This window comes from Hipposideros armiger, unplaced genomic scaffold (assembly GCF_001890085.2).
Source record: "Hipposideros armiger isolate ML-2016 unplaced genomic scaffold, ASM189008v1 scaffold_1396, whole genome shotgun sequence".
In the NCBI taxonomy this organism is placed as follows: domain Eukaryota; kingdom Metazoa; phylum Chordata; class Mammalia; order Chiroptera; family Hipposideridae; genus Hipposideros; species Hipposideros armiger.
Window position 1 is genome coordinate 63,016 of NW_017732746.1, and position 11,917 is coordinate 74,932.

Here is an 11,917-nt window from a genome sequence, read left to right on the forward strand (position 1 = left end):
GGAGTGACCCTGGAAGAGGAATCCTCAAAGCAGATTTCTGCCATTGACAGAGAACAAGGAACGCGGGCCTGGGCAAACGCACAGCAATCTGAGGACTCTTTCCTTTAAGATTTATCCTCTCCATTGGGAAGGCTGGGGTTTCTAAGATGGGTCCCTGTCATCAGCTGTGTGTATGTCCTGTCCCCTTATCTGTAACACCAGAGTCCACCTGAGCACCGTCTGTTGGTGACTGGCTCCTGGGGAGTCCTGGGAGGTTGAGGGGAAAGGCTTAGTCCTCGATTCCCAGTAAAGTACAAGAAGCTGCTGGAAGTGGGCTGCAGGGCAAGAACCACCTACTAAAGAGGCAATGGCCATGCTGACTGGGATTGAAGTTGGAGCTTGGTTCTCCTCTCTGTCATCTCTCTGTCTTTCTGTCCCAGGACTCTTGGTGCTGCTGCTGCTGTTGACACTGGACACTAGAGGTGAGTCTGCCCAGCCAGCCCCATTAGTGACAGAATATGGGGAGTACATGCCGGGCTCTGGGACTTCTCACCAACAAGTGGAGGAAAGAGGCTTGTACTGCAAGTGAGGCTCAGAGATGGTCCTCTAGGATGAGGAAAGCTATTTGTTTTCCCCTAAAAATTTAGTTTTTTGAGCTCTTCCTCTTCTGATAGCAGCCACCTCTCCCTTCCCTCTCCTCCTCTACTCTTGGACTCCCAGCTGGCTTCCTCCATTTCTTGGGCCTTCTGACCATGGTCTCTGTCCTGTCCCCACAGCCTCTGCCTCCACAGCCTGTGCTCGGTGGTGCCCTCCGAACTCCTCATGTGTCAATGCCACCGCCTGTCGCTGTCATCCAGGATTCAGTTCTTTATCTGGGGAGATCATCACCAGCCCTTTGGAGAGTTGTGATGGTACAGAGGCTTGGGGTGGTGGAGGAGCATACGGAGATTGTGGGGGGGGGGAGATTGTGGGGCATCCAAATCCCTCACCCCTGAGAGCAGCACAGAAGCACTTTGTCAAGGATTAGAGAGACAAGACAGGGCAGGGAAGTGGCAGGGAAGTGGGCAGTCAGGTTTTCATGATCAGTAGGTAGAGCGTTAAGAGCTTCCATGGTGCAGCTGGGCTACATTGGCTGAAAGTCTAGCTCTGCCACTGACAGGTCTCTGACAGTCATGAAATTATTTCTCCCCTATTTGCCTCAGTTTGCTTGTCTATAAAGTGGAAATACTTAGTTACCTACCCCACATGGCCGGTGTGAGATTTAATATTTACCTGTATGAAAAAAAGGTAAAGAGTCAACAAATGCTAGTTATTATCATTGTTACTGCTATTATTATTATTATTATTATTATTATTATTATTATTTTGATAGCACAAAGAAAGGGGAGAAATAAAGGGAGCAACAGGAGAAAAGAAACACCCAGGGCTTTGAAGCTCAGGCTCTCCTACTAGCTGGAGCTCACCAGGAATCCTGCCCACTCACGATCATGTTTTCCCACCTCATCCTCACAGCAGCCCCGTAAGGCAAGCAGGGCTAGGATTGCTGCCTCAATGATCAAATTTGTGCTCAAAGAGATTGAGTGACTTGCCCAAAGTCCCACAACTAACAAGGTGGTAGAATCTAAGAAGTTTTTATTCTTTAACAGCACAGCATCACAAAAGGAAATCATACTACTTAGAAAAGGTTAAGATAGTAAATTTTAAGTCATTTGCATTTTACCACAATTAAAAAACAGGAAAAAAGGAAATTATGTAGTTTTTACACAAAGAAATAGTCTTTATCAACTCAAAATAGTCTTAAATGCACATTTATTGATAATAAAGAAAATATTACTAATATGTTTGAAAAGAAGGAAAAAAGTACCCTTAAAATTTTGATAGTCTGTATAGGGGACTTATGGATGATTTTTTGTTGTTGTTTTATTAAAAAAATATTTTCTTTGTTTTCTAAGTAGAACATGTTATTTAATATTTGGGGGAAAGTAGATTTTATCAGAGAAAAATAAAAAGATGTTGCTATGACGACTGCCCAGCCCATCCATGACACTGGAGCTATTCCTAAAGGTTCTTTTGTGCATTTGCATGTGTGTGTCTCATGGGGGTTTGTAGGTTGGGTGGACATGGAAAAGAGATCCTGCTACTAATGTACCTGGATCCCAGGTCCTTGCTGGGAGCACATTTGTCAGGTTGAGGAATTTCCCTTCACTGTGTCCTCCTGTCCTGCAAACCTCTTTTCCAAATCTCCCCCACTCGGCTCCACCCCTCCCATCAAACTTGAAGACAAATCTCTAGCCATTGTACCATCTGAGAACAGAGGAGGGAAGTCCCAATGCCCAGGTGGGGCTGAACAAGAATGTCTCAGGTGAGTGTCCCTTCTACATTCTGTCCTGTCCCAGTGCTGACACCACTGCCTGGGTCTGGGAACTCGGAAGGGAAATCCTCAGGTGTGGAGAAGAGACTCTGATCTGGGGGAAACTAGTTGCCTGGCCATCATGACACCGGAGTCCTTTCAGATTCCAATGTCTTTGGTCCCCTGATTGGAATGTACATGACTTAACATTCTGTCCCTGCAATTTGATTCCTTCTTGTGTTGCTGGTTCTTATTAAACTGTTGTTTTAGCCAAATGTGTCCAGACCCTGCTTGGTTGGTCTCTGAGCTACTCAAAAAGGACCCGGCTCATGGGCATTAGAAGCAGGTAGAGATAAGATGCCAGATATCCCCCCAAGTGACTCAGCTATGAGTGGCTTCCTGTTGCTTCTCCATTTCACATCTGTGACGGGCTGATAAAGAGGAACTTCCCCCAGGGGTGGAGATAGCCAGACTCTCCCAGAGACATCTTGGGGCATCTAGAAAATGCCTAACATTGGGAGCTGGGGGAGTGCCTGATGGCGAGTGAGGGGTGCACTTTGCCCATTGTGAGTAATGGGGGGTGGAAGTTCACAACAGGCAGGGGCCTGACACCTGGCTCTTTCCTCAGGTGTGAATGATGATGTCACCTTGGAGAGCCCCCAGCCACGACTCCCTCCACTATCTCAGCATAGGGGGCAGCCTTTAATGTCACTGTCACCCTGACTAGAGGCCAACCCCAGGTCTCCTGTAGTGCAAACAGCACCACAGCAGAAGATTTGGAGCTGAATCAGCGCCTCCGTCTACCCCTCACAGCCTGGAGAAGGGGATGCAGACCTGTTTCCATCCCCATCACGACACAGCAGAGTCTGTGAATCTAGGCGCCCTCAGGCCCAGCCAGAGAACAGAGATGAGCAGAACAGTCAACAGGCTCTGGAGCAGCTGGCTGTGCCCAGCGCAGCCCCAAGAGTGCCACCCAGGAGCTGAGTTCTCTCCACTCCCCATGGCAGGGTCAGGCTGGAGTCCACAGTCTCTGCCTTATGGAAACTTACTCACACCTTAGGGAGACAACCCTTTGTCCTGTTGTGTTCCAGACATCAACGAGTGTGGACCACCCCTGACAGTGTCCTGTGGAAAATTCGCAGACTGCCAGAACACGGAGGGGAGCTACTACTGCACATGCAGCCCGGGATACGTGCTCATTTCTGGAGCAAAAATGTTCAAAAATGCGATTGAGAACACGTGTCAAGGTAAGAACCACCCGGTGTCTTTCACTTTTTTTGTCCATGAAGTTTGAGGTGATTTGCCCCACTTTCTCCAGGCATAAAAAGGCTGTCCTGGAGAAGGCAACCTGGTCACTTGCCCTCTCTGAACCTCAAGGCTCAGAACCCTCCATAGAGGGTCACTTCTAGAAGTTTGGAATATCCCCCCTGCCCACCTAGCATCTTATTTCTGTACAGAAAGGGAGAGGGATAGCATTAAGATACTTCATGAGCTGACAGTACCTTGAGGTCCAGCACAATATCCCTCCTCTTCACCACAGTCAGTGACTGCCAGGATGAGACCTGCCTCACTGGAGCCCACATGGGCTCGGCCATGACAGGAGCCCTCTCAGCCCTGGATGGGCCCTGGAAATCCATCCAGAAACATAGGAAAGGGGGGAGATTCAAAGGCAGGCCCGCTGTCCCCGGTCAGTCCTAATCCTGGCCAACAATTCCACCTGGCAACATTGCTTCCTGGCATCTTGACCCACTTCTTGGCCACCCAGCCTTTGTCTTTTCCCCAAGGAAGCCTTTGCCTTATCCTTCCAGCAATTTCAGTTCACAGGAACCAGCGGGATGTTGTGTTGGGGGTGGGCAGGGTGATATCGACCTCCGCCCCCAACTCAGGGAACTGGGTGAATGAAGATGCTTCTGTCTGGACCAGATACAAGGGAGGGTGTCATTGGGGACCACTGCCCCAGGCCCAACCTTCTCATGAGGAGGTCACCCAGGCATCATGGGGGCCCAGACCACTGGGAGACAGAAGATGCAGGCTTAGCACCCCCCAGTGGGGCCTCCAGGTCTGCATCCCCAGTGGGAGACAAGGGACCAGATGACAGAAACACCTGCCACTCCTCGCCCATCAGTACCTGCTCCCTTTTCCAGCCATCCAGCCCTTGCCCACTGCTGGCCGTGCTCATGTGGATTCTCACCACTTTCTGCCAGTCCAGAGGATGCCATCATCGGAATCAGAAGAGGCACCTCTGTTTCTATGAGTCTGTTTTTGTTTTGTTTTGTTTGTTCATTTGTTTTGTTTTATTAGATTCCACATATAAGTGAAATGTATGGCATTCTATTTGTCTTTTCTCTGTCTGACTTATTTCATGCAGCATAATACCCTTTAGGTCCATCCATGTTGTTACAAATAGCACAATTTCATTCTTTTTATGGCTGAGTAATATTCCATTGTACCTATGTACCACCTCTTCTTTATCCTGCTGAGCCCATCTTAAAGGAGAAAAGGTGACAACATTTTCAGGAACTTGTGTCCTCAGTGCAGGCCGTGAGGAGATGGGGACCTGTGTTGGGCAGGGCTGAGCTCCTGATTCTATTCTAATAAGGGCAGGAGTGCAGCTCCCGATGGCAGTGGTGCCACAACCCCACCCAGAATCGTGCCAACACGTGGAGAGCTATCAGTGTCCCAGCCTCCCTGCTTAGAAGCACATCACAGGCACCCTCCACAGTCCATCCTGCACCATACTCAAGGACACACAGCTCTGGGATCACACTTGCGTACACACAGTCCTGCCCTGCCCACCTTGCAGGGATGCTCTGAGTTTATGGTGTTTTTACAGTGGAAAATGTCATCATAAAGTTGTGTCCTGACAGGCTGGGTGGCTGGTAAGAGGTGCATAGTGGGGAGTGTCCTCAGTGTGAAGTGCTAAGGAATTTGAGAGAAGGAGCAAGAAGGATGGGTACAGTGAGTGGAGGGAGGGACTGATGCTCTGGCTTTGTCCTCAGATGTGAATGAATGTGCTTCGGAGCAAAAACCATGCCACAAATCCACACACTGCCTCAACACTGTGGGCAGTTATAACTGCCGCTGCCGCCCTGGCTGGAAGCCAATGCCTGGGTCCCCCAATGGCCCAAACAACACCATCTGCAAAGGTGTGGAGCTCAGATTCCACACTCCCACACTCAAACCATCTGACTGCATATTCAATGGCACTTATACAAACCAAGCAGAATGAATGCTGGGGGTGCCCTGCTGTGCTAGGCATTAATTCTTTTGTGGCTAAATGGGCAAAGACCTGGGGGGGGGGTGTCCCAGGGAAGGAGCTGGAATACCAAGAGGAAGGTTCCTGGGGGACCCCGGGCAGCAGCCAATTACTAACTGGGACAAAGGTATTTCAATATTTCACAACCTTACATCTGTACGGGGCTCACTTCTTATGTGTCAGGCCTCTGCACACATCTCCCATAATCCCTGTGTCCACCACTCAGGGATGTGCAGTCATCAAGTGGCATCACTCCAGCTAAGGGGGTGGTGGGCACTAACATGGGGGGAGGGGCAGGGCATGGAGAGGCGAGGGGCCTGAGTGGGCTGGGACTGGGCCTGTTCTTCGTGTCCCCAGATGTGGATGAGTGTCGCTCTGGGGGCATCAGTGTGACAACTCCACCTTCTGCGTCAACACTCTGGGCTCATACACATGCCACTGGCTCCGAGGCTGGGTGCCCAAACCTGGGTTTCTGAGTAAACAAAGGGCCACCCAATGTGAAGCTACCTGGCCTGACCTGACCCCAGATCCTGCCTCCAACACACGCAGACACTCTCACACCGAATGAACTGCTGTTCTGTTCCCTGCAGTGAACTTCCCCACCTGGGCCCCACCCCCTGGAATCAAGAGCCAGGTAAGTGGCCCCAGCAGGAGGCAGCTGCCCTGTCCATCCATTTTCCCCAAGCTGTGCTACCCATGTATCAGGCTCTCTGACCACCTCATCTCCCCTCTCTCCAGAGGCTCTCCCGCTTCTTTCAAAGAGTCCAGGATTTGGGCAGAGCCTTCATGCCTGCCTTGGCCAAGGACACCATCCAGGTAAGGGCAGGACCCAGGGCAAGCAGGTGGAGGCATCCCATAGAGGACTGGAGAAGGCTGGTTCTGGGAGCAGAGAGATCCGAACACAATGGCATCCTGTTCTGAGGCCCCGCCTCTCCCAGGGTGGGTGGGAAGAGCAGACACGCAGGTATTTGTACTCACTGTGAGACCCATGTGCACCTACTAACACCTTTCCTTGTGCCGTCCGTGCCCATTGGGTTTATGTCATCCCTGGCATTCATGAACAGGGCTGACCTCTGAGTGGCTGGATTCCAGGGGCAAAGACACAAGGAATCCATCCAGCACCACCTTTATCCCCAAATAGACCATCTTTAGTTTCTATTTGCTGGGGCTGAGTGGGCAGGGTCTTCATGTAGCCTCTCTGGCGTATGGCCCACCGGCTCTGTGTCCCCGTCACCCCAGGACGTCATACAGATGGTGGATGAGCTACTGGAGACTCCTGGAGACCTGGAGACCCTGCCCCACTCAGAGCAGCACCGTGTGGCCACCATCCTGCTTGTTGGCCAGGAGCAAGCCCTGAGATGGCTGAGCAAGGCCCTGCCCAATGGGCCACTGACCTTTAATTCATCTACAGGCACAGGTAAGGACCCTCCTCTGTCCCCAGGCTCTGCTATGCCTACTCCCTGCCTCATTCCTCTTCCAGTCTCACTAGATAGAGCTGAGTGACCATGCTTGTGTCTACATGTTACTCTCATAAACATATTAGAACAAAATGTTAAAAAGAAATGAAAAACCACCTATAAATAATATACATTTTCATTGTAATATAAATTATCAGCAAATGAAATCATTATAATGAAAAATTTAAGATAAAATAGAAATATCTTCAAAAAACAAATTATGAAATTTGGAAGAATATAATTTAATATTATTTGATATTTAAGTGGTTTGTTTTTTTGAGGTAAAATTCACATAGCATAAAATTGACCATTTTAACCAAAGTGTACAATTCAGTGGCATTTAGTACATTCATGGAGTTGTACAACTATCACCTCTATTCCTAAAATATTGGGTTGTTGGAAAAGTCATGACGCATTTTTGCAACAAAAACATAGAAAAAAATACGTCATGACTTTTCTGACAACCCAATATTTTCATCACTTCCAAAGTAAACACTGTACCCACTGAGCAGTTGCTCCTCACTCCTCCCTTCCCCAGCCTCTGGTAACCACTAATCTGTTTTCTGTCTCTATGGATTTGCCTGTTCTGCACAGTTCATATATATAGAATCATACAATATGTGACATTATAATCTTGCTTCTTTGACCTAAATTAATGTTTTTAAAGTTAATTATGTTTGTAGCATGTATCATATTTCTTTCCTTGTTGTGGTTGAATAATATACCATTGTGTTGATAGACCACCTTTTGTTTATCCAGCCATCCATTGATGGCCATTTGAGTTGTTGGCACCTTTTGACTATTGTGAATAGAATTACTACGAATATTTATTTGAATAACTGTTTTTGGTTCTTTGTATACATACGTAGGTGTCGAATTGCTGAGAGATAAGGCAATTGTATGTTTAGCATTTAGGAACCACCAAACTATTTTTCCAAAATGGCTGCACCATTTTACACCCCCATCAGGAATATAGAAGGGTTCCACATGCTCAGGAATACTTGTTACTTCCATTTTGTTTTGTTTTTATTATAGCCTTTCTAGTGTATGTTAGGTGACATCTCATTATGGTTTTGATTTGCACTTCCCTAATGACTAATGATATTGAATATCTTTTCATGTGATTGTGGAACATTTATGTATCTTTTTTGGAGATATGTCTACTTAAACCCTTTGCCTATGTTTTAATTGGGTTGTTTGACTTTTTGTTGTTAAGTTGTAAGTGTCCTTTATATATTTGATAGTATACCCTATGAGACATGTGTTTTGCAAATATGTTGTCCTAGTCTATAAATTGTCTTTTCACTTTAATGAACAGATGCTTTAAATTTTGATACCGTCCATTTTATTTATTTTTTTCTTTTGTTGTTTGTGCATTTTGTGTCATATCTAGGAATTGATTGCCAAATCCAAGGCTATGAAGATTTACTCCCAGGTTTTCTACTAACTGTTCTAGTTTAAGCTCTTAAATGTAGGTCTTTAACCCATTTTGGGCTAATTTTTATGTATTGTGTGAGGTATGGTCCAATTTCCTTCTTCTGCTTGTGGATAGCCAGATGTCCCAGGATCCTTTATTGAAGAGACTATTCTTGTTGAAATAGTTTCTTGAATGGTCTTGTTGAAAATCAATTGACCATAAATGAATGGGTTTATTTCTAGACTCTCAATTCTATTTTGTTGGATTTGTATGTCTATCCTTACGCCATTACCATGCTATTTTGATTACTATAGGCTAGTAATAAATTTTGAAATCAGGAAGCATGACTTCTCTATCTTTGTTTTTCATATTTAAGTTTGGGTATTGGGGCCTCTTGCAATATCACATGAATTTTAGGATGAGCTTTTTCCATTTTGCAAAACTGCTGTTGGGATATTGTTAGTATTGCATTGAACCTATAGATCACTTTGGGGAATATTGCCATCTTAAAAGTATTGTCTTCCATTCCATAAACATAGGATGTCTTTTGATTTGTGAGTATTTAGGGTTTTTAAATTTTTTCAGCAATCTTTTGTAGTTTTTGGTATACAAGTCTTGAGCCTCCTTGGATAAATTTATTCCTAGTATTTTGTTGAATATTTTTTCATCTAAGTTCATATGAGATATTGGTCTATAATTTTCTTTTCTTGTGATATCTTTCTCTGGCTTATCTTTTAGAGTAATGGTGGCCTCATAGAATTATTTAGGTACTGTTACTTTCTATTCAATTTTTTTTTTGGAGGAGTTTACCAAGGATTTGTGTTAATTCTTCCTTAAATGGTTGGTAAAATTTAGGTCTGGAGTTTTCATTTTGGAAAGTTTTGATTACTGATTCAATCTTCTACTTGTTATAACCTGTTCAGATTTTGTATTTCTTCTTCTGTTACTTCTATAGTTTGTGTGTTTGTAGGAATTTGTCCATTTTATTCAGGCTATCTAATTTGTTGTTGAAAAATTTCTCATAGTTTCTCTTATAATTCTTCATAAATTCAGATGATACACATATATATCATTATTATGTATACCAAATATGTAGATTATTATAATACAGAGGGTGCCAAAATGTATACACATTTTAAGAAAGAAAAAAACTATTAAAATTGTAATACTCAATATATACTGATATCAAAAGATGAATACAAATCATGTTTGACTTCTGCAATTGTAAGAGGTGCTCAAAGTGGTAACCATCAGCGTCCAGACACTTCTGATTATGGCAAACTACTGCTTGAGCAATGTTGACCAAAGTGTCCATTCGTATACATTTTTGGGGCACCCCTGTATATACATATAAAATAATAGCATCATTTAGTACACATAATAATATTACTGATAACATTTGGTATATAATATAACGTAATATATATAAAATATATGAAGACATACAAACGGTATTATAGCAACCACTGCAGGCATAAATACAAATCTAACTCCTTTATGTAAATCTTGTAACTCATAGAACTGTCTCTGGAGGTGCAGGAGCAAGGACACAGGAACGTCACCTTGAGTCAGCTTCAAGCGAAGATGCTGCTGAACTGGGACGTGGTGCAGGAATCTGGTGACTCAGGTAATGACTGAGAGGGGGAGAAATTCAATGAAAGTCCCAGCTTCACAGTGGGACAAGATGCCCAAGGATGTGACAAATAGAGAATTAAAGTTTAAAGGGCAGTATGGGTTATGGTGGGTCAAAGGACAGAGTCCATTTGAGGAGGAGGGGGGCCTGTTGAGCACCCCAAGATGTCAATCTTGGCCTTGTCCTACACAGGCCCTTCTTTTGTGGGCCTTGTCTCCACCCCAAGAATGGGCAAGTTGCTGGCTGAGGCTCCCCTGGTCCTGGACACTAAGGAACAGGCAGTTCTGAATGAGACACACAAGGTCTTGCGGCAGGGAGTCCCCCCTGTCCTGCTCTCAAGTGTCATTTCAGCCTTTATGAGCAACAAGAACACCCAGAACCTCAGCTCCCCAGTCACCTTCATCTTCAAGCATGTGAGTCCTGGTGGGATGAGAATGTGGGTGTAAAAGAAGCCTGAGTCCTGGGCACAGCCTTGGAGTACAGGGGGCTCCCCCATTGGTGCATCATCTCCCCAGGAAAGCCCTTCACAAGCCATATTTGGGTCAGCATTTCTGAGCACCAGAACCACCTGTTCACATCTACGCTCTTTTCCTACAGTCAGTGACCCCTTGGCCAAGGCAGAAGGTATTCTGTGTCTTCTGGGAACATGGCCAGAATGGAAGTGGTTATTGGTCCACCAAAGGCTGCTGGATGGTGGTCACCAGAGATACCAGCACCACCTGTCAATGCACCCACCTCAGCAGCTTTGCTGTCCTTATGGCCCAGTATGATGTGCAGGTGAGAGCTCTAAGAGGAGCTGAATTCAAGGTCTATTTTGGGGTAACATATTCCTATAGGTACAGCACCTTAAAAAATACAAATTTATTATCTCACAGTTTCTTTGGGCTAACAAATAGACATGGTATAGCTGGGTTTTCTGGTCAGGGTCTTGTAAGTCTTACAAGTCTCCCATCTGAGGCTTGGGCTCTAAGCTATCAGGTTGCTGGCAGAATTCAGTTTCTAGTAGTTGTAGGATTGAGGTCTTCCTTTCTTGCTTGCTGGTGTTAGGGGACCATGTACAACAACTAGGGGCTACCTGTATTTCATTTCACATGGCCCTCTCATAGGCCCTCTCATAATGTATCTGTGCTCTCATCTGGAGGCCTGTAGCACTCCCACATATCAAATTTTTTTCCAGGAAAAGGCCAGTTTTTTTGAGGACTCACCTGATTGGATCCCTAGGATAAAATTCCCTCTTTTAAGTCAATTGATGTGACTTGAATTCTATCTGCAAAATTCCTTCACAGCAGCACCTAGATTGGCATTTGATTAAAAGCCTGGAAGAAGATGTGTATACACCAGTGGATGGGGATATTGTTGCCAAATTAGAATTCTGCTTACCCCAGGGGTCTTCAGAACAGAGGTGCAGAAAAGAAAATTTGATGATGGCAGAGTTGAGAAGGGGCTGGGGAGCCAGTGAGTACAGATGGGTCAGGAGCCATCTTTGCATCCTCCCCTGGTCAGGTGAACTGGTTACTTCCTCTGGATCATCAAACCAGAGACTCACTCAGTTGACCTCAAGTAACAAGTATTTACTGTGAACACCCACGTGAAAATAAGCCTGAAAAGGATCACGGCCAATGGTCAGACCACATAGGAGCCCTCAGGAGTCTGAACAACACTTCAAGGGCATGTTTCTTCCTGCCATGTTGCTAGATATTACAATATTCATACTTTTATTTATATGTTGTTTTTTAAAATTTTTTATTGTGAAATACACATTTTTTAGAATTAGTTTCAGCTGTACAACACAGTGCAATAGTTATACTTTTTACCCCTCGAAGTG

General features: G+C 45.3%; 1 protein-coding gene across 2 annotated transcripts in view; it reads left to right on the forward strand.

The window, feature by feature from the left end:
- The window catches only part of LOC109377418 (adhesion G protein-coupled receptor E2-like), a 43,742-nt gene that overhangs the window by 15,471 nt on the left and 16,354 nt on the right, over positions 1 to 11,917 (forward strand). The window contains exons 2-11 of one of the 2 annotated variants that reach the window (XM_019633756.1): positions 420 to 461; positions 756 to 890; positions 3,421 to 3,576; positions 5,329 to 5,475; positions 6,176 to 6,219; positions 6,324 to 6,401; positions 6,825 to 7,002; positions 9,979 to 10,086; positions 10,285 to 10,505; positions 10,690 to 10,869. In XM_019633756.1, coding sequence (XP_019489301.1) covers positions 420 to 461; positions 756 to 890; positions 3,421 to 3,576; positions 5,329 to 5,475; positions 6,176 to 6,219; positions 6,324 to 6,401; positions 6,825 to 7,002; positions 9,979 to 10,086; positions 10,285 to 10,505; positions 10,690 to 10,869 — 1,289 coding nt within the window. The remainder of the gene's footprint in view (positions 1 to 419; positions 462 to 755; positions 891 to 3,420; positions 3,577 to 5,328; positions 5,476 to 6,175; positions 6,220 to 6,323; positions 6,402 to 6,824; positions 7,003 to 9,978; positions 10,087 to 10,284; positions 10,506 to 10,689; positions 10,870 to 11,917) is intronic. The other variant, XM_019633757.1, reaches the window with a different exon arrangement.